The sequence below is a fragment of the Erythranthe guttata genome, chromosome 9 (genome assembly GCF_056151865.1).
Source record: "Erythranthe guttata isolate IM_541 chromosome 9, IM_541, whole genome shotgun sequence".
Classification (NCBI taxonomy): domain Eukaryota; kingdom Viridiplantae; phylum Streptophyta; class Magnoliopsida; order Lamiales; family Phrymaceae; genus Erythranthe; species Erythranthe guttata.
This window is the reverse complement of record NC_142541.1, coordinates 15,593,843-15,621,502: the sequence shown is the minus strand read 5'-3', so window position 1 is coordinate 15,621,502 and position 27,660 is coordinate 15,593,843. Positions and strand designations below refer to the sequence as shown.

Genomic DNA, 27,660 nt, shown 5'->3' with positions numbered 1-27,660 from the left:
AGAACAACTAGTGCAACTAGGAAAACAGGACCATGTGTGAAAACAAAGAACAATTTTGGATTATGTGCTGAAATCCATGACTCAAAATTTTAATGTTCCAATTTCATGGGACCCCTTTTTGCCTTGTCCCTTTAGTTCAAAGTAAACTTGCATTGCAAGTTGACTTTATAAATGTTTGAAAAGTCTGGTTGACTTTTATGCAGATCCTTACAAGAAAATGAGGTTTATAAATGAACAAGTGCAGCAAAGTGAGATAATAATCTTTAATCTTGAAAAAAATATTCTCCGATTGTAATAATATGGGAAGAGTTCAGGCGACGGAGGGAGTAGAAGAAGCTACAGTCACAGGCGAACCGGTGAGATCATCATATCCTCAAAACAATCAAACTATACAGCCCCCGTTTGTCGGAATCCCTTGGAGCAGTGGATTCTTCGACTGCCACAAAGACCAAACTAATGGTAATAATATACATACTTTCAATTATTTTTTTTCATCAAAGTAGTCGTTAGTTGTATTTTTAACGTCGGCGAATCGTATTTCGACAGCTGTCATGACGGCGTTTTGCCCATGCGTGACGTTCGGACAGATAGCAGAGGTGGTGGATGCAGGACAAATGAGTGAGCCTACTACAAACAAAAAAAATTCAAATATCCGAATTTTCGACTTTTTTTTTTTTTTTTTTTTATGTTCGATAAAATGATGAATGTTTTTTTTGTTTGGCAGGTTGCCACGTGGGAAGTTTCATATACATGCTAATGATGCCGGCTGTTTGGTCACAGTGGCTAATGGGATCGAAGTACAGAGAGACGATTCGAAATAGATACGGATTAGTCGAAGCTCCGTATCAAGATGCGGTTTCGCATATTTTCTGTTCTTGTTGCTCCCTTTGTCAGGAATTTAGAGAGCTCAAGTACAGAGGCCTTGATCCCGCTCTCGGTACGTTACGTACGAAAAATAAATGAATAAATAAAAACTATTAATTATTTGAAATAATTAATTAAGGTTACTGATTTGATTAATTATACAGGATGGAAAGGGATTATTGCAGAGCAGCAGCAGCAGCAGATGAACCAAGCTCCCACATTTCAAGCTATGTCTTAAGTGAAGACTATAAATATAAAGACTGTTGTTGTTTTCTTGATGTACTAAGTTTTTTTCATGGTTTATTATTTGCTTCATTTTGTAATATGTTTGTCCACATCATATATTGGAACGAAATTTCCGAATTCTGCCCATTCTGATCCGAAATTGTCCGGTTTTGGAACAATATTTTTCAATCCGAAGTCCGATTTTTCCGAAATTATTTGGATCGGAATTGGAATATATATGAGATTTCGATTTGTGATCCGATTTAAGTTCAGAAAATTCTGATTTTTTTCCATGTTACACTTAAAAATTTAAAATATCAAAATTAATATGTATTTTATATTTTATGTAACCAAAAGTTGGAAATTTCTGAATTCTACGATCCGGAAATTTCCAATTTTGAAACAAGTGTTTTCGTTCCAATTTTCGTATTTCCGATTTTTTCCGATGTTTATGGAACGGAATTGGAACTAGTTTTTCACTTCCAAAAAATGGAATTTATCCGAACGTCCGATTTATACCCCTAATTAGAAGTATAATTTATGGGGAAAATTACAGTTTCAGAATTAATTTTGAATATTAAAATTGGATTTAAAAATCGGAATCTCATGTATTCCAATTTCGATCCGAAAAAATTATGAAAGAAAAGAAAAAAAAATAGAACTATTATTGCGGTGGGCTTTTAATAGGTTGTTGGGCCCATAAAGTCTTAATAAAATGATTAAAATCATCTGTCCTTTATCTTGACTCCAATTTCCATTTAAAATTAACTTTACTGAATTGGTTTTAACTCGGAATTAAATTGAAAAAACAAATAAATAATAAATTATATTTTTTGATTGTGGAAGACTGTAACAAAACCCAAAATTTTGAAAAATTAAAATCGGACTGAAATGAATTCTCGTATATATTCCAATTTCAATCCAAAAAAAAAAAATGAAATTCGAAAAATATTGTTTTAAAATAAAGAATTAATTGAATCCAACCAAACTCATGAAAATCGAAATCACTGCATTCGAATTCCACCTCACTAGAAAAGTCGGTACCTAATGGTTTGAATACTGCTCCCTTCCCCTACTTCCTCAATTTGATCGCGATCTGAATTTCTAAAAAAAAAAAGAAAAACTAAAACAAAAATCGGCCTATAATAAATATACTGAAATGTTAAATGTCGTTTCAATTTTACTAATGTCGTTTTGACTTTAAACCTGATTTAGACATATTTCTATTTTGATTTTGGCAAAATTCGAAACACGAAAACTGCAGTCCTTTGGGTTAACATTCTAATCCAACTTAAATCCGCTCGACTGGATGCCGTGTGACAAAGTTATGCATGAATGAGTCACATTTTGAATTTTAGTTACCTCAATACATCAAAGTTGTGGGCAGTATCCATTGATTTATGTATATCTTTCTCGTCCGACATCCAATTTTAGTGATTCAAGTTGGATTAGAAAACTAACTCAGAATACTACAAATTCTATTTTTAGGGTTTTGCAAAATTTGGAATTAAAAATGTTCAAAATCACGTTTGAAGTCGTAACGGTATTACTAAAGCTCGAACGACATTTATCACGTAACTAAATATTTTACCAAGATTTGTCGCTGTCATTATTACATAGAGCAGATTCGAATGTTTTAAGGTTTTACCATTCCCAAATAATACACAAGCACCTCTTCCCAGAAAAAGGCCACCTTTTTCCACTGTTCGCTCCTTCATTTTCAAACATCCCTTCTTTTGTCGCTTCTCACCAAACAATCCAAACCCTCTCTCCATAACTCATTCAATAGGTTAAACCTACCATTCACAGGTTTGAACGAAACCAAAGAAACCCACAATCAAGAACCCCACCCACCCACCCACCCCCAAAAAAGTGATGCTGCAGTGCTGTGGGGCATCTTTTTATTATTTTAAATTTTATTAAACAAACAATTTAATTTCTGCTGTGAATTTCAGACCCAACTAATTACGTGAGCGTATTTAAGACCACCAACCCCCTCCCCATATGGTCAATCTCAGAAGATTCTTGCTAAATTGCACCACCTCTTGCTCTTGCCGTCAAGATCCCTTTTCTTCTTTTTATGCTGGGTTGAGGTTCTTGCATTCTTTGTCTGTGTTTTCTCTTCGATTTTCCAGCTTGTGCTCCTCTCAGCCTCGCCTTTTCTCTTCTGGTAATCTCTTTTTTTTTGGGCATTTATTTGATTGCGTTATTGAGCTGTAAAATCATAATCCTGAATTGGGAATTATTGGACTCATGATCACTTACTGTTCGACGAAATGTCTTGATGATCAAAAAAGTATTTTGTTTTGTGGGGTTTATTGCTTTTGGTAGTAGGAGTTCAAATTGCATTTGTGATTGATAAGAGTAATTGAATTGATTTTCCATTTCCGGTTGACAATTGGAAATTGAGCTGGCTTTAATGGTTGAAAATTCTTGATCTCGTAGTAATTAAGGACTTGAGATACGAAAGAGTTGTGTGTGGGCGAAGCGATTTGTTCTTGAGCTCGATTATTGACTCGTGGCAAAACAATCTCAAATTTGTTTATCTTAGCTCAGCTAGCTTTTGTTGAATTCCGTCGAAAATAAAATCCGTACTTCGTATTATTATGCTCAACCATTTTAATTCAGTGTGTAGTTAAAGTCGGCTTGATAGTGATTAAGTTCAGCTTGATCTTATTCCATTTAGCTCTTCTTTGATTGTGCTTGAGCACGGATTTAGGGTATTCCGTTAAGTTTGTCAATGACCACTTTTGGAGCCGTAACTCTTTTGACAAGATTCCTTGATTTTGAAATCTCATTATTTTGCTATCATATATGAATCTCGTGCATTTGTTTGGTTCGGTCGTTTAGGAGTTCTGTTATGTTTGAGACATTTCTTGTGGTGTTTGACTGTCTTTTCTTCTCTCCGATTTACAGATACACGTAATAATAGTATACTTATGGAAATTGTCAAGGCGGTTGCCCAAAAAGGATCTTTATCCCCAAAGAGTATTGCAATAAGAGCTGATCAGAATAGTCACAGTTACCACCAGCTGATCTTATCTGCTCAGAAAATATCTAACTTGTTACTAAATCCCGATTCGAAAAATGTAAGGAATGGTGTAAATAATCTTTATATTTCCTCTTTTATTTTCCTTTTCTTCTTCGGGGTTAAATTTTGGATTCTTAGTTTATTGGTGCATTTACATATTTCTCCTCGTGATGCTTTTTTTAGGCCAATGAAGTCGGAGAAAATAAAAGTCTAGGTGGAGCTAGGGTTGGAATTGTTGCTAAACCTTCACCCGAATTTGTAGCTGGTGTGCTCGGAACTTGGTTCAGTGGAGGTGTGGCGGTCCCACTCGCACTTAGTTATCCCGAAGCAGAGCTTCTTCACGTCATGAATGATTCGGTTTGTCCATCACTATTCTTTTTAGCATTTCGTAAATAATTCAAAGTGACTTGGAAAAAAATATTGACCCTTTTTTTTAATGTTTATTTTTGATATAGGATATTACAATGATTTTAAGTACGGATGATCATCAAGGAATAATGGAAGGCGTCGCAGCAAAGACTTGTGCTCGATTATCCCTTCTTCCTCATGTTCCGAACGTAATTACAGAGTCGACCGAACTTGATTGTTCGAGTAATGGAGAATTCAAAATTTCTCATGAGATAAATGGTGTGTTTTTTTTAAAAAATTATTAATTTTATTTATTGCATGATCGTTGTTGTGATATTTTCGATGCTTTTTTTAATGTAGGAGAGGACCCTGCATTGATTATATATACTAGCGGTACTACAGGAAAGCCTAAAGGAGTTGTGCACACACATAAAGGTGTTCTATCACAGGTACTTAAACTAGAATTTCTTGAATCTTCATTATTTTGGTCTCGTTTTTACGTCAAAATTCCGTCGTATTTTACTTTCGATAATAATCGTGATTTTTAGGTTCAAATGCTGACGGATGCTTGGGGTTACACATCAACCGATCAATTCTTGCACTGCCTGCCATTGCATCATATCCTTAAAACGAGTTTTTGCTTATATATTAATATTACTTAAACAATTACTGTAGTACTCTGTTTTGTCTGAAAGTTCCTTTGTTGGCCTTAACTTCCTCCATACACGTGCATGGTCTTTTCAATGCTTTGCTTGCCCCTCTCTACTCGGGTTCTACGGTAATTTTCCTCAAATTCTAGTTTACATCTGCAAATTCCATTGAAATTTCAAAGATCAATTTTTTAACTATTCTAACTCTTTTTTTTTTGGGTAAAAGGTTGAATTCATGCCAAAATTCAGTGTGAGGGGAATCTGGCAAAGATGGCGAGAATCTTATCCAGAGAATCAAACTAAAGCGGATGATGCTATTACTGTGTTCACTGGAGTAAGTTATACCTTTCGATATCTTGAACTAGAAACTTACATTTCAAATATTTTTTTATTTATTTCCCATTTTTTTGTTCATTATCAATAATTCTCTGATAATATTAAGTAATAGTAGTATCTTTCTGATTTTGTTTTTTTTTTAAATCAATAACTTGTCAATATAACATACCGTCTTCTAATAGCTGAGGTTATTGATTTTGATTATGAACTAGCGGACTAGTTAATGTGAAATCTAGTTTAATAAACGATGTATTTCCCTTGTGTAGGTTCCTACAATGTACACTCGTTTAATACAAGGGTATGAAGCTATGGATTCGGAATTACAAACTGCTTCTGCTGCAGCAGCCAAACACTTGCGCCTTATGGTAATTTAAATTATTGATCCATTCCTTTTTTTTTTTTTAATTTAATATATGTCATTATATAATATTTGTCGATTGACAGATGTGTGGCTCGTCGGCTCTCCCTCTTCCAGTCATGCAGCAGTGGGAAACTATCACTGGACACCTGCTTCTAGAACGTTATGGAATGACCGAGGTTTGTGTTTTTTTTTCGAGAGGGATTTGTTTTGTAATTTTAATATAATAAATTATGTCTATCTGTCAACTTTTATTGATGATCTCGATGAATGTATTTCTTTTTATCATTTTTAATTTTTTTAATGGCTTCGTGTTTCTAGTTTGTCATGGGATTATCTAATCCCTTAAACGGGAAACGGAAAGGGGGTACAGTTGGCAAGCCACTTCCTGGTGTGGAGGTTAGTATTACGAGGACCGGAAAAATAATATTTTTTCTTGATTTTTTTTTTAATATTCTATTAGATATTGAACAACTTATTCTGAAACTTATTAAATTGTGAAGGCCAAGATTATCGGAGAAGACGGTCGTGTGGATGCTGGCGTGGAGGTGGGTGAGTTATGCATTAAAAGTCCTTCGTTATTCAAGGAATATTGGAAGCTGCCTCAGGTATTTTTAATCTCACTAACTATTAAAATAAAACGGAGAAAATCTAGTTTGGTTATTCTCTCTCTCTTGTTTTTTAATGACTGATTTTTTCAGGTGACTAAGGAGTCGTTTATTGACGGTGGATTCTTCAAAACTGGAGATGCTGTTCGAGTGGATGAAGATGGATATTACGTCATTTTAGGACGTAAGCGTTGCTTATATATATATATATATATATATATATATATATATATATATATATATATATATATATATATATATATATATATATATATATATATATATATATATAATGCTGGAAACAATTGCCTAATTATGTTAATGCCATATAATTCAGGTACTAATGCTGATATTATGAAGGTTGGTGGTTACAAATTATCTGCTCTAGAAATCGAAGCAATTCTTTTAGAGGTTCGTTTCTCGTATCTCCCCTTTTTTATAACCGATCTGTTTAAAAAAAGATTCAATAAATTTTATTTAATTCGTAACCTTTATTTTTGCAGCATCAAACTATTTCCGAGTGTTGTGTGTTGGGGTTGCCCGATAAAGACTATGGGGAAGCCGTGTGCGCAATAGTTATACCTAACGAAGAAATTAAAAGAAAACGAGAAGAAGAATTGAAGCCTGCTCTAACTTTAGCTGAACTTTCCATGTGGGCTAAAGAGAAGCTTGCACCTTACAAGGTATAATTATATCGAGATTCTTATTTTTTCTAGACGGATATTTGATAATAATAAACGTGCGAACTTACGTTTTTTCAGATACCGACTCGTTTATTATTGTGGGAGTCGCTGCCTCGAAATGCCATGGGAAAGGTGAACAAGAAGGAGCTGAAGAAAAAGCTAGCTGATCAGGTTTAAGTAAAGCTCTACTTGATTTATATATGGGCATTTTTGGAATATTTTATATTTTGATTTTAGTTTTTGTATTTTGGTGCTGAAAATTGTTATTGTGAAAGCATAACATTTTATTTATTTAATCAATAAATCATGATTATTTATCAAGAAAATTGATACAAATTCTCTTCAACCCCTTCACCATTCTCTGCAACTCTGTCAACACAATCTCCATAAAACAAGCTGCAAATGAAAAAATAGAACAAATTCAAGAAAGTCAATCCAGCAAGAAGCCAATAGTAATACCCATAGTGCCCCTCATTAATATTACTCGAAACCCAACTCCCTTTCCCACCGCGGCCGACCGTAGCACCGTCCACGGCACTAAGCACCACACTCGCCGCTAAATTCGCCACCGCCATCCCAACCCCGAACAACGACGAAGCAACGCTCGACATACTCCTCGGGAACTCCATGTAATAAAACTCCGTCTGCCCTATCGCACTAAACGCCTCCGCTAAACCCGTCAAACAGTTCTGAGGCACGAGCCACAAAGCCGACATGGCCAACCCTTGCTCGACCGCCTTCTTTCTCCGAACATACTCGACGGCGCCGGAAACTGCCATGGATACACCGGAGAGGAATATTCCGATCCCCATTCTCGATTTCGCTCCGATGTGGATTCTCCTGCCGGAGATTCTCGATGCGAAGGAGAGAATCGCGCGGTCGTATAGAACGATCCAAATCGTTAGGGTTAGGACGGAGAACATCCCGAACGAGCCCGCCGGAATTTGAAATGCCGATGAGCTGCCGATATGTCGATCCATGGAGTTAGCTTGGAGTAAAAGAAATGAACTTTGACTTATGTTTATGGCCGGCATAATTCCCGTTGACCATAACGGAGCAACTCTTAAGAGTGCTTTTAGCTCTTCTACTTGTTCGATCGAGCAAAGATTCCAACGGTTAGTAGAATATACTTCTTGAGGATTCTTGATGATGCAAGCCTTGTTCAAGAACCTTAGAAAATCAAAAGAAAAATAATTAAACTATAGGGCTTATTGCATTTAGCACCCCGTATTTACTCTAATTGTTAAAAAATTGCTCGTGTTATGAATATTAGCGAATACCCCCCTACAACGCAATTTGTTTTAGCACACTACCCCTTAAAAACCCACCATTTAATCTTGATAATGCTTGTATTCAAAAGCTTCATTTTTTTCACCTTAATTTGTTTGTTGGAGAAGTATAAGACGAGCCCTTTTCGCGATAATATCCATTCGAGTTGTCTGTGGGGAAAGAAAGGGTTCGATTCTTGTAAGCTACGACGACTACTTGCAAAAATCGGGCTAATAAGAAGCTCTCGGTAGATTTGTGCTTGATGTACAATTTGGAAGCAAGAAAGAAGAGGAGTGGAGAGAAGCATTAGAATTGCGGGAACTCCAAAACCCACTTCCCATCCGATCCGATCTTGGATATAAACGATGCCCGTTAGAGCTATCAAGACAGAAACGGAGGCAGAAGCGTAGTACCACCCGAAGTAGCTCTCTAATGTATTGGTGTTGTTTTTAAGGTTGTTGTTGTTTTTGTCTAATTGGTCTGCACCGAATGCTAAGGAGCATGGCCTAATTCCGCCTGCTCCGATCGACATTAGGGCGAACGAGGTGAATAGGAGAGCGTGTTGTGCTGACGTTGCAGGTTTGCAGTGCGCTGTGAATTGATCGCATGGGGGTGGCCTTACGTGTGGAATTGCGGCGGTTAGCCATAGTAGGGTCATTCCCTTGAAAATCGAAAAAAAAGAGTAATTAACATGCATCATTGAAAATAAAAAATCAAAAAAATAAAAGAATTCGCAAAGCGACAGTTAATTTGAGTTGACAATGTTATTTACCATAAGAGTGAAGATGGAGCCAAGGGCGATGGTTAGGAAACGGCCGAGGAAAGAATCGGCGAGTAAAGCGCCGACAAGTGGCGTGAAATTAGTGGTTGCGGACCAGTAAAAGATGACATTGGTTGCTTTTGTGACTCCCATTTTGTATTCCTTCATTAGGTAAAATATCATGTTGGGCAGCAAACCGTAGCTCGCCACCTTCTCGAACGCCTCGTTTGCTGCAAAAAACGAAAAACTCGATTTTTTTTTTTTTTTTTGTAAGATTAATTACAATCCTAGTATTATTGGTAACTAACTAACCTATGATGAAAGGCATAGTTATAAGGCCACCCTTTGCTTTTCTTGAATCTTCTTTTTCTTCTTCTTGATTGCTTCCATTTTCATTAGAGGGTAAATTTGCTTCTATTTCCATTGGCCCTTGTCTTTGTGTGATGTGTTGTGAGTGTGTGTGGATATACCGATGGATCTTGACCCGATTATCGAATTTTCAATCGGGTCGACCCGAAAAGTAATTGTCAAAGGATGATGGAGTGTCCAAACTATAGTAGTGTAAAATGAGCAAAGAAAAGGAGCAGCATACAAAAAAGTCGGCACTCATAAGAGGGTCCCTAAATGCAGGGACACAATTAAGGATTAGTCAAGATAATTAATTAATTGCAAAGGGAAAAAATAAAATAAAACATGGGTAAATTACAACCACCCCTCGTGTAACATTAAATTACGAAAACACCTCTCATGTTTAGGTAATTACAACTATCCCTCATCAATTATGAATCTTCTTACACGTCCACTCTTACGGTGTCAAATTCTACGGACTTTACAAGTCAACACCACAATCTGATATATATATACAAGTCAAAAAACACATCTTATGATCTTCTTGTTTCAAAATGTGGAGCTCGAATGAGATAAAACGAGTACAAACTTGAAAATATTCCATATAATCTAGAAGATTCCACACTGCAAGGATGAACGTGTAAGAAGATTCATAATTGATGGATGATTATAATTACCTTAACATGAGGGGATTTTCGTAATTTAACCTTACCACACAGATGGTCTTATTTGATTTAATTTCATATCTTTGGTATAGGAGTATGTGATTTAGGTTTGATACAAATCCTCACGCAATAGTACGCTTGCGTAGCTCTCTGGCTATTCATACTGCCTACCCTATCTAGGCTACCTACCTACTATCCACATTATTTCATATCTTGTTTCAACCATTTAATTGGTGCAGTTTCAACTTTGAATTTTTTGGTACTGTATTTCATATCGAAGCATACATTAGACTTAGATTTGGGCTTCCATATTTTTTACTTTTGTAATTTGGCCCAACTTTATTATTATCAGCCCATTATGACTGATCCTTTGGCCCAGTGTAAAGCTGGATCCTAATTAGGCCGAGCAACAATATATATATATATATATTATATATTATAAATAAATATGCCCCATTGTTGTTTCTTATAAACATGGCCCACTGTTGTTCAGTGTTTTCAGAAATTCAAGTAGGTGGCGACTCCAATCGGAAACCAACACCAAGCCACAGTCACACAGACCTAGAAATCCTAGACCTACCCAAATACTCACACACTGAGTTGGTTCACCAACACATGCACAATCAACCGGTCAAAAACAAACCGGTAGGAAACATCAAAGTTGTTCCTAAGTCAAAGTCAGTCATGTAAGGCGAAGACTCTATAAAGAGTTGTCGGAAAATGACAAACTAATAGCAGAAGTACTGTTCAGGAAGAGGGAAAAATGAGGAAAGAAGGGGCACATTCAAACTGATAGTAGAGTTGAGAGAAGAGAGTACTAAAAGTTTGAATAAGTGGATGTCAACGATTAAATAAAGTAATCTAGACAGTCAAAATCAACAGTCCTCACTGGTTTGGACTTAGCACAATTCCTGGAATTGGTCTGCCGAGAAATCATTAAGTTTGGGCTAAATCATAAAATTCATTTATGGGCCCAAAACATAACAAAAGATGACATGATTTGTCCGATGAAATGCAAATTAATGTGCCCTTATCCGGATGTATAATAATAATAATTATTATTATTATTATTATTATTATTATTATTATTATTATTATTATTATTCTAACAAATTGACTCAACTAATACCACAATCTCAATCCACCAAGCAATAGGTTATTGTTTCTGAAAACAAACAAAAAGAATTATTTAAAAAAAAAATGAAGGAAAAGGGATTAAAAGCCCTTTTAAAAAGCAAAACAAGACAGGCCATCTTATTTGTCATATTAGTACTTGATGAATTCATGATTGTGTTGACCTAAGTCTCTACCCCCCCCCCCCCCCCCCCCTACCCCCACCGTACCCCCCTCCTTAAAAGAAATATAAATACCATGCGCGCCTTGAGAATTTTTTTAATATTTACTCAAAAATAACACACCCTTTTCGGAGTGGAAAACATAGTGGGATGGGATTATCACTAAAGTAGGTTAAATATTTTTTAATTATAATGTGAGTATGATGGATTTATGACATGAGGATTACGAAAGACAAAAACAGACTACATTTGTCATGATTTCAGACACACATGTATATATGTTTGTAATATATATCTAGAGAGAGAGAGAGAGAGAGATTAAATGAATTAATGATTGAGATATATAAGTTTTGAATAGTATATAGTAGCTTTTGTAATCATGATGGAAGTGAACATCAGAACTGGATCCAAGAAATTCGTGATCAAAATTACATATTTTTTTTCTATGTTCTCATTATTGTGTTCTTACATCATCATTAATGTCTAAAAAATCAAAAACGAATTTGTTTTGGGATGAAGTGGTGGCTAGAATTAAAACCAAAACAAGATTTGGGTAACTCTCAAACTTGGGTACGTGTGTTCTTGATTTAATTGGCGGGAAAAATCGTAAAGAAATCAGCAACAATATTTCGATCAAAATCTTTGAGCACAATTTTAGGAGATCATGAGCTACTAATTAAGAACCCTAATTATCATGCAATGACTAGAAGTTTGAATCACACAATTGAATAAGAACGATTTTAACGTGATTCGATCAAAGTGATCTACATCCAAAACCCTAACTCAGTTATTTCCAGAACTCGTCCAATCAAAAGGTGTCAGCTCATGTAGTTAGTTATTAACGAATTAAATCTGTCAGATTTTAGCTCCAAGTAAAGCATTTTCATTAAAAGGTATTTATAACATTATAATTAAGTAGTAAAAAAAAAACACAAGTAAATCTTGATATATGACAATGAACAATGCCACTCAAGTTAACATAAACATGCATCTAATAAAATTACTTTATTTTAAGTTAATTACAGAAAGACCCTCAATAATATGTTTAATTAGTTTTGTTTCACCCTATGATCAGAACTTTGTAACATGAGCATGCATAAAACAAACAGCTAGCTTAGTAGCATCAAAGGCAGTCAGCCCTTAATTTTAGAGAGTGACTGTTTCTGATGTTACAGCATGAGATCGAGAAGTTACGATTGCATGTGGCGGCCGGGGCAAAATTCGCCGCCGGAAAATCAAAAGCCGCCACCGCCAAGAGCCGCCGGAGCCCAGTAATCGGCGGCGTTGTCATTTCCCACATTTTGAGTGCATGAGATGGGAACTAAGCAAAGCCCTCTACTCCTCAAATCATTCACCACTTGTCTGCTTTCTAATTCCTGACATTTATTTATTTTATTTTATTTTTTCAGAAAATATATAGACTATATATATATATATATATATATATATATATATATATATATATATATATATATATATATATATATATATATATATATATATATATATATATATATATATGTGATAATATAAGACACAACATTCTTGAATACATGCATAAAATCACACAGCCAAAACTATTAGGAATATTATTATAATCAAACAATAATGTTTTTTTCTGCTTTTAAATAGTCACAAAATTAATTTTAACTATTATGGGCAACGAATATCAGTAACGTACTATCAAATAGTGATAATTATATTACAATTCTTATGGTGATGAAAATTAAAAAAATATTTTCTTTTTTCTTGATTTTTACCACTTTATTTAAAAATTAAAATTGCTAAAATATAATTTGACCACTAATTAATTGATTATTAAACAAAAAAGAAGAAAAATATTTAATTAGTCATTTAATTACCTGCTTAGCAGCTCCTCTTGCTTCCACGCCAAAATCGTTCAAGAACTGTATAAAATAAAGTGGGGGGAATCAAATACAAACTAATTAAACTACAGGGAATGAATTTTAATTTATTAAATTATGGGGTAATAAATTAATTAAAAAAAAAGGTGAAAATGCTCGTATTTCCAGAGAGAACTTTAGCTAATAAATATAGTTTAAAACAAGTTAAAGCCTCTTTTAAGGAAGCGATGGATCCAATAAAAGCATGTTTTATTAATTACCTGACAATTCTCTTCGGGGTACACACAATTCCTTTCTTGAACCTGTCAAAACAATTAATTAATTATTTCTTGATTACATTGAGATTACTACACTATTTTCTTGACTAATTATAGTATTAAACCCAGTTCCCAATACACGTGTCTGTGCACACAGTGTGTGTGAAAAATCTTGGTCGTGCATGGGAAAATGTGTAATAGAAATATATATATATATATATATACACGCATGTATGTATGTATGTATGTATATATGGGTACTTATTTACAGAATGTTGGTGGTGCACTGTATTTCCTGCTGGATTACGCATGTATGGAGAGCTCAGTGCCTGCAGCATCAAAATTTGCATATTATTATTAATTTATTTTTTAATTTCTTTATTTTCTTGATGTAAATATAAATAAAAAGGCTATAAAATAGCTAAAAAATCTTTTTTTGGATAAATTACGGTCACCCCCGTAATGGTGAGGTCAAATTATGAAGAAAAAAACCCTCATGTTTTGGTACAATCACCCCCCTCAATTATGAATTTTCTTACATGTCCGCCCTTATGGTGTCAAATTCAACATAATCTTCTAGATTATATGGAATGTTCTCTAGTTTGTACTCGTTTTGTGCAAAAATACAGTTTCTGATGCAGCACAATCTGATATTTACAAGCCAAGAGACGCAATTGTGATTATCTTAGCTTGTCCGAAATGTGGAGCTCGAATGGGGTAAAACGGGTACAAACTGCAAAAGATTCCACATAATCTAGAAGATCTCACTAAATTTATCACCACAAGAGTGGACATGTAAGAAGACTCATAGTTCAGGAGTGGTTATAATATGTAACTATTCAAATATGAGGGGTTCATTTTGTAGTTTGATCTAACCACAGGGACTTGGCCGTAATTTACCCTTTTTTTTTAATGGTGAAAGGGTGCAAAAATTACCTCAATTTGACCCTGAAGGAATCTAATGTAGCCAATTGCTTCTGACAAGACAGAAGCTGTGTCAGTCTGCAAAAGAGAAACATTTCACAAAAACCTCAAAAAATCTTTAATTTAATTTTATTTTTTCTCGAAGTATTTATTTAATTATTTGAAAAAAAAAAAGTAAAGCTACAGTCAGATATGCATGATAAAGTCATGAAGAAAAAGAGACTTACTAATCCTGATAGAATGAATTATTATTATTCCTCTTTATAGTTTTTATAAGTTAGAAAAATCAAAATATATGCTATAATAATAATAATAATAATTAATAATGAACTATATATTTATAAATATTCATGTTTGATATATCTATAAATGGTAAATTGAAGAGATTATTATTTACCTTCCCAAATGGAGAAACTAGCTGGTGAAGAGCTGTTATTCTATCTCCTAACTTTTCCTTTCTTACCTGTATGCATGTCTCAATAAATTCATATTAACATTATTAATAATCATTATTTGTACGTGTAATAATAAGATTAATTATTGTCCATACATTTATGTTTTCTGAGAGAGAGAGATCGAGAGAGAGAGAGAGAGAGAGATTCCTGACCTTCAAAGCTGGTTGGGCTGAAGACTGTTGAACCCTAGCCTTCTTTGATACCCCACCACTATTTGTGCTATTGCTCTTTTTAATTAACAAAGGAGAAGTAATTAATTAAGAGCAGAAAATAATAATTAATCAAGAAAACCATTATTAACAATCATTATTACCAATAGTAATTAATTAAGAACTCAGTTAAATATGCTTCAATTATCAGAGAAATTAAACAAAACAATTTCTGGATATGAACTTGATAATTAATAATTATATATTAAGCAAGAAACCCTTTATTAACATCAATTATTACCCTAATAAATGATATATACTTATTAATTTCTATCACAAAAAAATATAAAATAAAATAAAATAAAAATTTGCTACGTAGTTACCTCTGATGAGTGATCTTGATTGTGCTGTTGATTTTTACGCTGCTGCTGCTGCTGCGTCGCCGTCGCCGCCTGCTTGCCGCCGGAGAAATTCAAGATATTGTTGCTCAAAGTAGTGATGCAAGAAGTTGGGGAAGAAACCGGCATCACTTGGTGGTGAGAATTATTATTATTATTATTATTATTACTAATATTAATATTAATAGGCCAATTAGTAGAATTGGAGTAATTATTATTGGCTTGAAATTGATGATTATCATCATCTTGTAATAACACGTGGCGGCCATAGGTGGATTGAGCAACAACTTCTTGTTTCACATCAACAATAGGATTATTATTAATAACCCTAGTATTAATATTATTAGTGAAATTATTAAAGACTAATTGTTCTTCCCAATTCTCCAACTTCTTTTGTTGTTGAAAAAGACTTGCACCAAATCTTTCTTCTTCCTCACCACCCAGTCCACCCCTACATATTTCATAATTAACAAATTATTTTTATTACTAATTAATTAATTAATACAAACAAATGAAAATAATTATGGTTTTAATTCTTAGATTCAAGAATGTAACTGTAAGCTAAAAGAAATAGTACTACCTAGTGTGTAAACCAGATTTGAATTGAACTAAGAAAATTTAAGAGAGGGAGAGAGAGAGAGAGAGAGAGAGAGAGAGAGAGAGAGAGAGAGAGAGAGAGAGAGAGAGAGAGAGAGAGAGAGAGAGAGAGAGAGTTACAGAAGCATTTGGCTCCAAGACCTAACTGGAAAGTCGTGGTCGGGATGATGGTGATGTGGCGCCGGAGAAGGAGGGTTCGGAGAAAGCGGCGGCGGTGGGGAGTTAGAGCCGCCGTAGATAAACGAGTGAGAGTTAGAAAGCTGTTGAGATTGTGGGTGCATGCCATTATTCGTCATCATGCTCCACCAGTTAGGGTTTCCAGCCATCATTTGTTGCAAATTCAACAATTAATTTCACCCCCCTCAAATATACTCTCTCTCTCTCTCTCTAGCCTTTTATCTCTCCTAAATTAAACACTTAAATTATTTCCTTGTTTGAGCAACAAAACGAGCTTTCAAATTTGTAATTACAGCCTCAGAAATGGTAAAAAGAAAACCCCACAAGACAAGAGTATTTTATACTTGTGGGGTACTATTGTAATTAGGTTAATCTTTTTGTGTGTATGTATTATATGTATGTATATATTGCCTCTCCCTCCTATCTTTCTTTCTTGCTTTTTTAAAATTATTTTTCCTTTTAACTAATCAGAAACTATAATGTATTATATTTATATAAAATGATTCTTTATATTCTTGCTTTTAGCTTTATTATAAAGTGGGACACAAAAAGCTGATGGTTAGTGTTTTCAGGCCAAAAAACAAAATGCTTGTGGAGCTTATAAACTTCCTTAAATTGGGGGTGTGATGCTCATAACTAATTATAACTTGTATTTTTCCCCCTACCAAAATATTTTTCTTTTTTCGAAAAAAAATAAAAATCGAATTATTCGTCATTTTAGGGTTTCAACTTTCAATAATGCATTAACTGCATTTTTCTCTGTTTTGCTCTTATTTCTCTTAACTAATTGAGAGAATTATATTGAAGAAACAATTAACGAGAAATGATATTTCAGTCACTTTTTTTTTTCATAATCTACGCGCATATTTATTGATTAGATTTCGAAGTGCGTTGCTACAACTCAAAATGATAGAGTAAACTGATAGAGAGTTATTATTTCAATGCTAGCTACACCCGGTGAAAGTTACGATTTGTGTATTTTTACCGTTGATCTACACACACCAATGTGTGTGTGTGTGTGTTTGTGCGTAGATCATGAATGATAAAGATCTACCCGTTGTAGCATAGGATAACTATAAACCGATAGAGAGCTATAGGTTATCATTATTCGGTAGGGGTTAATTAGGTTAATATTGTTTAATTGAGGGTAATTTGTTAATTTCTTTCTTCATAATGATGACATAAGGTTGGCTAATTTATAAAGCATTTCCATAGATTTAACAAAGTCAAAATTGCAAAAACATTTCTATAATTGCATAATTGATAATTATATTGTTTTATAAAAAGAATTTATTCTTTTGACGCAACGTTTTACTTTGATAATAACTTGAGGATATTCCCAAGAAAAAAATGATTTTTTTTCTTTAGAAAAGAATATATAAAAGGAATATGGCTAATACGTAGTATAAAAGGAATAGTGGATTCTATTATAGAGAATATTAAGAAATTCCCTAGATATTTATGTAACTCTAATTTACTATAAAAGTTTGTAATTGGTTATTGTATTTCATTCTTAAATCTTAATTAGATATATAATTCAAGGCTATAGCTATAATTTTATTCTATTGGTTCGAATCATCTCGTCAACGGTCGATAGGTGGAGTTTGTCACACATGATTAACTAGGCTAATGTTGTTTACGTTTCTCGTATGGTTTGTAAATTATTATACGAGAGTGTAGGAATTTACCCACTGCACCTGTATAGTTCAATTCGGGTTTGTTCATTACAAAAAATTTATACATTCTACTTTTAGGTTACAATTATGAGAACCCTAAAAAATGAAACTACAAGCTAGCTAGCTAAATTAGATTGCATGAAACAAGTCTATTTATAGGCAATGAAAATAATGATCAAGTAATAATCTTTTTATCATTATAAAAATGCTAAATTGTTGAAAATGGATGTCCTAAAATCCACTAATGATGTGGTGGTGGGCAATCACAATTAAATGAAATAATTAATGGTAATAAACTAATTATACAAAGTATTTTTGTATTAAATTATTAATCCTTTCATTGCCTGTAAATAGACTTGTTTTATTTGAAAAATGACCACTCACCACACAAGAAGAAGTACAATATAATTAAATCTTCATAATTACATTTCTATATTATTCTTATAATTGTTGTAATCATAGTGTAAAATAATTTATTTTATTTTATGGCATAAATAATTGTATCGATCGATATGAGCGTACGAGCTGGAGCGAGAGCGCAGCAGGGAATTCTCTTAATTATTAATTAATTAATTTAATTATAAAGTTAGAGAAAACAAATCATAATTTGTTTGGTGGATTGAGATTAGGTTTAGAGCAATATAATTTTCAATGTTGATGGAAGTCATTTTCTTGTTGACCTTTGATTAAATAAAGAAAAATAAAAAAAAGTTGTTGGCAATCTACTGTGTTCTTTTATATACGTAAGTATTTGTGTGTACAAGGATATAAATTCATTTTTTAAATGTAATAAGAATTTGCTGCAATAATAAATTAAACCTCATTCTTCAATGCTTAGTGATTGCTAATTGGCTGTATTAGCATTGGTTCATAATTATTGTTCTAGATTAACTTATTTAAAGTTTAACAACTAGCTAACTTTTAAGCCGGATTAGACACAAACTTTAGTTATGAAAAATGATTAATCTAATCCCAAATCAATTTTGGAGCGTGTGGATGTTTCATTGGATCCCTAACTTTTGCTTATTTTAAACTAAAGTTAGTAATATAATTTAATTAAGGTCGGCGAAATCATTTTGAACGATCGAGCGGGATCTGCATCCTCAAGACCTCTCTTTGAATTCAACTCATTTGATCGCCGGGGAGCTCACCCGACGCTGGATTTAGGGCCAACAGTGATGAACAAGCCACCAAAAAACATTAGAGAGAGAGAAATATTTTATCGTAATCTTAACAGGGTTTTTTCGTATTCGTTTATATAGAAAATTATACGTGGCTATTTTCTAATTTAAGATCTCTTCATGATCCCGAGATTTACTTTGATTGATCAATTATCGAATCTAATTTACATATTTTCCTTATCTATTTATGAAAATTATGCTAAGATCTTACCCTCAAACGACTATCTTCTAGCTCGTCACCTATACCATATCTTATTTACCTTCTTATGCAATGTGTTATGTGTTAATGAGTTTCTATATGCGCGAACTATTCCGCCATCTCCTTATCACTAAATCTTCTTTTAGCATCAGTTCAGCCCATCCCGGTGCTTACCCTTATTCACTTTTTAGATGATATACATCGGGTGAAATTGACATATATCACACTAAATTTACACAAATGATATACACATACATAATTTTGTGAAGATGGAAGTGATTTTTTTTGTTTTTTTGTTTTTTTCTTGAAAGATTCTTTTGAGTTAGCCTGATTATTACATGAACTAAAGTTGAATAAAACTTTACAACACTAATCATATAAAATTAAGAAGTAACAAATTAGAGAGGAATATAGTGTATTAAATAAGATGTTTGGAATATGTTGACGAAAATAAGACCTACTTTTATCAGCCCAATTAGGGCCACGAAATTATTTAATGGGCCTACACGTGTTACTTAAGATTTTGATATGTAAGGCCCAATTAACTTTTTCTCTGGTTATTTTTAAAGGACAAAAATAAAATTATAATAAAAATAAAAATTCGTCGACAGCAGGATTCGAACCTGCGCAGGCAAAGCCCAACAGATTTCGAGTCTGTCTCCTTAACCACTCGGACATATCGACAAGTGATAACAATGGCTATAGTTATCTATTAAATCAAAATGTTTAACAGTCATTAACAGATTGATGTCAACTTCTAAGACACTGTTGGAAATTAAAATAGCAAAATAAGTTTCATTGCAATCATTTCAATATTTCATTACCAATCACTTTCCATTTCCAACACTTGTGTCCACACAAAAAAAAAAAAAAAAAAAAAAAAAAAGAATATATTGATTCAAGTTGCAGATGCACTAGGTCTAGAAATTAAAAGCAAGTTTGATTTGACTATTGAGTGTAGGAAAAAAGTGGTTAATTCCATATTCCATATATAAATATATTGTTACTTCAAGCCAATCCAATTGGCTTAAAAACTTATCTATATAGTGCTACTTCTAAATATTCCTATCATCAGATTAGATGGATGATCTTGCCATCATTCCATGATTAGAATCTTGAAAATTTCTATCCAAGTGATTGAAAATATAATGAATTACAAAAACTCCATATATTTATATATTTGAGGAACATTGGAATACGGTGCAGTTAGAATGGGGTAAAAATTCTTCGAAACTCAAATTAGTTCTAAAATATTCACATAATATTTCAAACCAGATGAAAGTATTGATATCCTATATATAAAAGAAAGAAATACTAGGTAACCCTAAAAATTCTAATGGTAATTTTGTAATTATTTATTTTTAATATTTTTTCTTTATTAATTTTCAATCTCCTATTTTTCATCAATATATCTCAAATCTTAATAGATAGAGATAGAAATTCGTGTCATTATTTATTTTTAATATTTTTTCTGTACTAATTTTCAACAATTATCAATCTCCTATTTTTTTTTATCAATATATCTCAAATCTTAATAGATAAAGATAGAAATTCGATTTGTTAAATCTAAACCTATATATTTGGATTATAAATCGTCATATATAAGATTTAAAAAAAACTAATGTTATATAAAATATGAATAAAACTAAATTATTAAATTAATTTTACTATGTTAATGTACTATATTTTCTTATTATGTATTAAATTGAATTTTTTTTTTCACTTTTGAAATAATATCTCGTGCATCGCACGGTGAAAATATGCTAGTATATGTAAAAATGTGCACCTTCTCTCTCTTGGATGAAAACGAATTAAAACGATTTTATTGATCGCAACCAGACAGAAACGCGATATATACCAACTACATGTCCTTTTCCACATTTGGTTTTGATGGGGCCACCGACACGATTTTGATATTTGTACCAATATTTACTTAAGAACGCGCCTTTACTAATTAGTAATTAGTTGCAGTCTTGTTCACAAACAACAATGTTTAGCTTAATCAAAAAATATTTTCCTTCAATCCATTATAACAACATCTTTATTTTCTTAAAATAAATTAATAAGTTCGATAAGTAGCAAAATCAATGATGGCCCAATTCGGCATTCTATTGTGCTGCTGTAGATATCTAAGACTGAATTTTATTGGTGGACCATGATCCAACTTTATCATGTTGAATGGACTCAAAACAAGGTGAAAAGTTCAGTAATAGGCCCAACATATAAATACACCATATTCTCGACTGTACATTTTATTTACACATTCCGACACATGTTAAAATACACGTTCAACATCCAACATCATATCGTTTTCTCTATTTCATTTTATTCTTTCTTGTACTTCCCCAACTAACTTGAACGTTGGAGTGTCTACTCAAAGCTCAACCCCGAGATTTCAGATGAACAGAGTATTTAATCTTTCATATAATAAGATGAAATAAAGAATAAAATAAGGTCAATCCCTCTAGAGTTGACCAACCATAATTGGGACCTAAGTCAAGTGTAGCATACAATTTTATTCACAATTGTATAAAGTTGGACCGAGTTAGAGCTGCATGCTATTATTGAACGACTCAGTCATCCCCCATATTATTTCACAACCGACTCCACAAATTTGTTGGATTTTTATTACTAAATTATTCTATTATTAATTATTAAATATTAATAATTAATAAATTATTAATAGTAACTTCAAATAAAAGATTTAAGACGTTACTGAAAAGCTTGATTAAGGGTCTTGGTCTAAATACAAAAGCTTTGTTCTTCTACTCATTACTGCCGTTGACTGAAGTCAACGCACGAACCACTCGACGCCGTTTTGTTTCCTAACCACCACTAATGATGACGTGTAATAATCGTATCCTTACATCAAGTCTTGTTAATTTGCTGCCGTTGGATCCAATCCCGCACGCTTGTTTTGCTTTTGGGATTTACCGAATAATGACAGTAGATACAGGCATGGTAAAAAAAAAAAGAAAAAACAATCTGTGAAAAAAGTATTAATTACCTGTCAAATGAGGTAAGAGACAGAAAAAGTACAAACTGTCTCCCTAAATTGCTTTGTCTGATCTATCATTTTTTTATTTTTTATTTATTATCTAAGTCCAGTAAGTATTAAATAAAAAAAATGGAATGTGTTAAATAGCTTTGCTAGTTGCTACCATGAAGTATGCAAGTAATTTTGTACAAGTTATAAACTTATAATATTCTACACCTAAAAAATGTCAGTTTTTTAATTTTTTTTTTTCCCATAATTAAGTTTTGTAAATTGATAGTAGCTACAAATTTGTAACTCACACAACAAGGGTTTTAAGAAGGGTAAATTACAACCACGTCCTTTAGGTAATGTGTAATTACAAAAAAAAATCTCTATTTTTGATAAATTACATCCAACCCCCGTAGTTTGTAAATTTCTAATATTCAGTCCCCTACAAAAGGTTGTTAATTTAAGAAATCTACAAATTGCAGAGAGCTGAATGTAATTATGGAAAAATGAAGGATTTTTCATAAATAAATTTTACCTTATGGAAGTGGGTGTAATTTACCCAAAATAATAATAATAATAATAATAATAATAATAATAATAATAATAATAATAATAATAAAAATAATAATAAAAAAGGTAAATTACAAACACCCCCCTGAGGTATGGTCAAATTACAAAAACACCCCTCTTGTTTGGATAATTACAACCACCCCCTCAACTCCTCAAATTTAGTGGAATCTTCGAGATTATATGGAATATTATCACTTTTGTACGTGTTTTATCCCATTCAAACTCTACATTATGAAGCAAGATGATCATAATATGTGATTTTTAGTTTGTATATATCAGTTTGTAGTGCATCAGAAACTGCATTTTTACACAAAACGAGTACAAACTAGAGCACATTCCACGGAATCTAGATGATTATGTTGAATTTGGCACCATAAGGGTGGAGGTGTAAGAAAAAATCATAGTTGAGGGGGTAGTTGTAATTATCCAAACAAGAGGGGTGTTTTTGTAATTTGACCATACATCAGGGGTGTTTGTAATTTACCCTAAAAAAAAGATAGTAAAAATTATAATAATGTAAAATAAGGTATAGGTGAGGTGGGGACAAAAGGTGCTTGTGATAGTTGAAGTGCCGTCGTAGGGAGTGTTTGGGGGTGGTGTTGATTGTTCGTTCTAACGTTTGTGTCAGCAACTTTTTTGCAGTCAGTCTTGTTTTTAGGGTTTCGTTTCCAACTGTCTCTTTCTATCTTCATCTCCTATACCCATGCATGTGACTTCTCTCCCCAAACACGCCCTTCTTTCTTTTCTTTCTCCTTTTATTCAATAACAAAATTTTACATTGCTCTTTAAGTCTTTCTATTAATATATATACATTTTTTAATATTAGTGAGTCTTTTTGGTTGCTTCTTTTTGTATTCAATTTTTTTTTTAAGGAAAAAAAAATAAGCTACAATTTTGTAATTAGAACCCCTAAAAATGCAATAAAAAAAAAAATTGGAAGCCCAAAACGAATTATTTTTCGACATTGTCCTTAGGCCATTTGTTCAATTTAAATCATAAAATAGTCAGATTCATATATAGTAGATTATCAATAAATTAATAAATTAATGATCACGGTTCATATATATTAATTTATCGATATTTAACTGTAATAACGACGTTACAACCATTTAACACAACCCATTTTTGTTTTTATATAATTTAATAATCTAAAAAATGGGAATCAAATAATAAAGATTTGTGGAAGAAATTGTTTGATCTTGATTAGGACAGATGAATTAGTGGGGTAAAAATCATGAAGAATATTTGTCTTTGCCCTTTGCTCGAATCTCATGAAATCTTCGAACAGCTAACTTTCAACAAAAAATTGCCAGATGATTCTGAACAGATATTAAATTTTATTACAATTTTTCATTTTATTTTTATCTTTTAAAATTATTTTGTTTTTAATAAATAAATTAATTGGGTTCGAATAATCGCTATCCCCACTGCGGCTGATTTGATCCCCGGTTGCTTTTACTCTCTGCTTTCTCTATCGTTCGAAGCCGTGCGGTTTGGCATTTTTTGACTTACCTTTCGCTAAGCTGCGCCTGTGCTGTCGCTGCGCAAGTTAGACCCCACTTGCTTTTTAATTAGTATATATTTGGAGGAGTGATGATAAAAGAGAGGCGGGGTGGTGGTGGGGGGTGGGGGCTTTTCTGAGTGAGTTGTCGGGTGAGTTTAATATTTTTGCCGGATTTTTAAAGGAGGCAAAAGACATTATCATTTGTCTTCGATGGGTCCCACCTTTGTATACATCAATTATACTTCTCATGTTTGGGTAATTACAGCCAACCTTTAATTATGTATTATCTTACGAAACAATCATTTCAGAGGTTAATTTAGGGTTGTTAAGTCGGTAAAATCAAACGTAAATTTCGGTACGCCAATATTTCATACAGTTTACAGAACTGAATATACGATTTGGTTCGGTAAATAACCGAATTACATATATTTTATGTAAAAATATTTAGAAGGTAGGGGTGGCGGTAACTACCGAAACAAAAGGTTTTTTTTTTCTTCATAATTTGGCCATACCCTAATGCGTTGGTCGTAATTTGCAAATTATATATTGGTTTTGTACATGTTTCAAATTCTTTGATTTTAGAGCAAATTAAATTAGGGTCATGCGTGAGCTAATATCAAATTATGAAGAAAAAAAATCCTCTTATTTGTGTAATTATAATTAGTCTCCTCAATTATGTATTACTTTACACGTACATCCTTACGTTTTTTAATTTAACTATTAAATGAGGGATTTTTTTGTAAAATAATAAATAGTTGAGGTATGGTTGTAATTAACTAAATGAGAATTTTTTTTTTCGTAATTTAATTTTACCTCAAGGGTGCGCCGTAATTTGCTCTAGATTTTTTATGGTCTAAAATTATACTAGTTTTGAAATTAAAATTTTACTTTCTAAAATCACCTTTTTCTTCACATTTAAAGAATGTAATTTTCATTCGACTTTAAATAGTCAATTCCCATTTTACAAAGTAGGGTTGAAACTATAAACTTTTTGGATTGGAATTTAATAATTTATACTAGATTTAAATTTCTCATCCGATTTTAATTATTTATTTATCGTTTTGGTAGATAACAAACATGAATTAAAAACAATTGCTTGAAAATGACTCAAAAAGAAATTAAATAATTCCACATGTTCATATAACTCTAATTAAATTTCACCAAATTATTGCTGCTACACAAAATGACAAGATATTTATTATTACTGTTCCCCTGCCTCCTAAAAACTCAACTATTACATTATGGTTTTATTTGACTAAAGAAAAAAGAAAAAAAAAAAGCACAATTGGAATAATTGTTCTGTACTAGTCCAGTTTATATTTAATTTCTAAATTAAAAAAAAAAAAAAAAAAAAAGACACACACACACACACAGAGAAAGAAAGGCCAAAGAAGCTTCTTTTCTGCCTCTCAACATAAAAAACCAGAGCTCTTTTTGAGGACCCAAAAGCACAAAAGAGAAGAAGAAGAAGAACAAAGCCCTTCATCTCCTCACTATTTCTCAACACTTTCTCTCTCTAAATACTTTCTCTCTCTTGTTCATTCAATAGTGTTTTTTTTTTCTTCTAAAGATTGGATTTTTAAGCTGAGAAATTTTGCGATGTCTGTTCCTCAAGAACATGATTACATAGGTTTACCTGTGGAGAAAGCTTCTGATAAGATCCTGTCACCTTCTTCGTCGGCCACTATTTCCTCTGGTTTCGAGAAAAACGAGGTTTTGAACCTTAAACGAACCGAACTCAGGCTCGGGTTGCCAGGCTCGGAGTCCCCGGAAAGGAAGGCTGGATTTGGGGTTTCCCTTTTCGGGAAGGAGGAGGGTAATAATGGGTTTTCTCAGAACTTTGTTTCTGGTTCGAAAAGGGGTTTTAATGATGTAATAAACTGTTCTGGTAATTGGGGTTTGTGTATCAATGGCGGATCTGAGGTTGTTGATTGTAAGGTGGAAATTCCCACTGTCAATATTCTTGATGAGAAGAAGAAGAATCAGCCTGGAAATACTGCTCCTGCTTCTAAGTGAGTTTTTTTTTTTTTTTTTTTTTTATTTATTTATTTAATTTTACTATTTTGAAAAATATAATTGTGAATTGAGAAGTTAGAACTGAGGATGTATTAGTTTAAATAATTCATGCTTATTTTGTTTTTTTTATTTTTGGTTTTCTTGAATTTTGATGTGATGCTATTTAGTTAGGCTGTGTTAACAATTCGGATATCTGTTTAGTACTACTAATTAGTGTGATATGATGTTCTTTAATCAGTTAGTAATTAATTATATGATGTGTTGTTTTAACAGGGCACAAGTAGTGGGATGGCCACCAGTTCGATCTTTCCGAAAAAACACACTCGCCACAAACTTACCGAAGAACAACGAAGCCGCAAAGCAGGGACCGAATTGTCTTTACGTAAAAGTGAGCATGGACGGTGCTCCGTACTTGAGGAAGATTGATCTGAAAACTTGCTCCACCTATGCCGAAATTTCTTCCGCTCTTGCCAAGATGTTTAGCTGTTTCACTATCGGTAAACTCAAAACACACACACACACACACACTCGCGCGCGCGCGTACGCAGACTAACTAGTTGACTTTTTCGTGTGTGTACAGGGCAATATGGACAGGGTCTTGCCGGAAAAGAAGGTCTTAGTGAGAGTGGCTTAATGGATTTAATCCATGGCTCTGAGTATGTGCTTACGTATGAAGATAAAGATGGTGATTGGATGCTCGTTGGAGATGTTCCGTGGGGGTACGTTTCCGTGGTGTAAAGATTGTTCTTCACTATTGAGCCTTAAAAGTAATGATTTTTATTTTTTTATCTTTTTTTATTTCAGGATGTTCACAGATTCATGCAAAAGATTGAGGATCATGAAAGGGTCAGATGCAATTGGTTTAGGTATGTCCGAAAAACATGCTTAAAACGTTCTTAATGCTTCCAATGGTTGTCTGCTCGGATTCAAGAATCAAAATGCAAGAGATTTATTTCGACTATTATTAACTTGAAGTTCATGTTTTAATTCTTTTGGTTGCAGCTCCAAGGACCATGCAGAAGTTCAAGAACCAAAATTAGTGCCGTTTTTTTTTTTTGAAATCTCGATAAGGGCTGTATCTTTTTTGTTTTTAGTAGATTGCTATGGATGGAAATGTTTGGTTTACCGAAGCAGACAATATAAATCGGAAAACATTTAAATGCTTTGACCTCAGTTATGTATCTGCCAACTCAAAAAACTTGTGTAAATTGAGTCCTGGTAATTTTCGTGTGTTCGTACTTTGTTTATTCTCCGATTTGTGGTTGC

The 27,660-nt window shown here is 32.9% G+C and overlaps 4 protein-coding genes, 1 non-coding gene and 1 pseudogene across 7 annotated transcripts; 3 read left to right on the top strand and 3 right to left on the bottom strand.

Moving 5' to 3' along the window:
- Nucleotides 1-202: 202 nt before the first annotated feature.
- LOC105975603 (protein PLANT CADMIUM RESISTANCE 8) lies at nucleotides 203-1,349 on the top strand. The gene is made up of 4 exons (XM_013000801.2): nucleotides 203-459; nucleotides 547-618; nucleotides 725-937; nucleotides 1,029-1,349. Exons 1-4 carry the CDS (start codon nucleotides 300-302, stop codon nucleotides 1,100-1,102), a joined length of 519 nt encoding a protein of 172 aa, XP_012856255.2. The 5' UTR covers nucleotides 203-299; the 3' UTR covers nucleotides 1,103-1,349.
- Nucleotides 1,350-2,700: 1,351 nt separating this feature from the next.
- AAE13 (AMP-dependent synthetase and ligase family protein) lies at nucleotides 2,701-7,429 on the top strand. Its single transcript, XM_013001093.2, has 16 exons — nucleotides 2,701-3,259; nucleotides 4,006-4,178; nucleotides 4,304-4,477; nucleotides 4,576-4,747; nucleotides 4,829-4,917; nucleotides 5,017-5,086; nucleotides 5,194-5,246; nucleotides 5,345-5,452; nucleotides 5,721-5,819; nucleotides 5,899-5,991; nucleotides 6,134-6,211; nucleotides 6,316-6,420; nucleotides 6,514-6,604; nucleotides 6,758-6,831; nucleotides 6,924-7,103; nucleotides 7,182-7,429. The coding sequence occupies exons 1-16, from the start codon at nucleotides 3,094-3,096 to the stop codon at nucleotides 7,278-7,280; spliced, it is 1,824 nt and encodes a 607-aa protein (XP_012856547.2). The 5' UTR covers nucleotides 2,701-3,093; the 3' UTR covers nucleotides 7,281-7,429.
- LOC105975458 (protein NRT1/ PTR FAMILY 1.2-like) lies at nucleotides 7,421-9,653 on the bottom strand (annotated as a pseudogene). The gene is made up of 4 exons (XR_016033503.1): nucleotides 9,445-9,653; nucleotides 9,145-9,362; nucleotides 8,479-9,033; nucleotides 7,421-8,273 (listed from the first exon to the last, which is right to left on the bottom strand). The product of XR_016033503.1 is annotated as a protein NRT1/ PTR FAMILY 1.2-like (transcript).
- Nucleotides 9,654-12,414: 2,761 nt separating this feature from the next.
- LOC105976120 (uncharacterized) lies at nucleotides 12,415-16,693 on the bottom strand. Of its 2 annotated transcripts, none has more exons than XM_013001414.2 (9): nucleotides 16,206-16,693; nucleotides 15,474-15,939; nucleotides 15,094-15,168; nucleotides 14,884-14,949; nucleotides 14,499-14,564; nucleotides 13,824-13,891; nucleotides 13,566-13,607; nucleotides 13,303-13,347; nucleotides 12,415-12,816 (listed from the first exon to the last, which is right to left on the bottom strand). In XM_013001414.2, the coding sequence occupies exons 1-8, from the start codon at nucleotides 16,412-16,414 to the stop codon at nucleotides 13,341-13,343; spliced, it is 999 nt and encodes a 332-aa protein (XP_012856868.2). In that variant the 5' UTR covers nucleotides 16,415-16,693; the 3' UTR covers nucleotides 12,415-12,816; nucleotides 13,303-13,340. The 2 variants fall into 2 exon arrangements, with proteins under 2 accessions (XP_012856868.2, XP_012856867.2); XM_013001413.2 differs by having other exon boundaries at nucleotides 13,832-13,891.
- A 3,227-nt stretch (nucleotides 16,694-19,920) lies between these two features.
- On the bottom strand, nucleotides 19,921-20,002 carry TRNAS-CGA (transfer RNA serine (anticodon CGA)). The gene has a single exon. It is a non-coding gene; the product is annotated as a tRNA-Ser (tRNA).
- Nucleotides 20,003-25,592: 5,590 nt separating this feature from the next.
- Nucleotides 25,593-27,628, top strand: LOC105975835 (auxin-responsive protein IAA14). The gene is made up of 5 exons (XM_013001071.2): nucleotides 25,593-26,390; nucleotides 26,668-26,891; nucleotides 26,975-27,113; nucleotides 27,199-27,260; nucleotides 27,397-27,628. The coding sequence occupies exons 1-5, from the start codon at nucleotides 25,978-25,980 to the stop codon at nucleotides 27,432-27,434; spliced, it is 876 nt and encodes a 291-aa protein (XP_012856525.2). The 5' UTR covers nucleotides 25,593-25,977; the 3' UTR covers nucleotides 27,435-27,628.
- The last annotated feature ends 32 nt before the right edge of the window (nucleotides 27,629-27,660 follow it).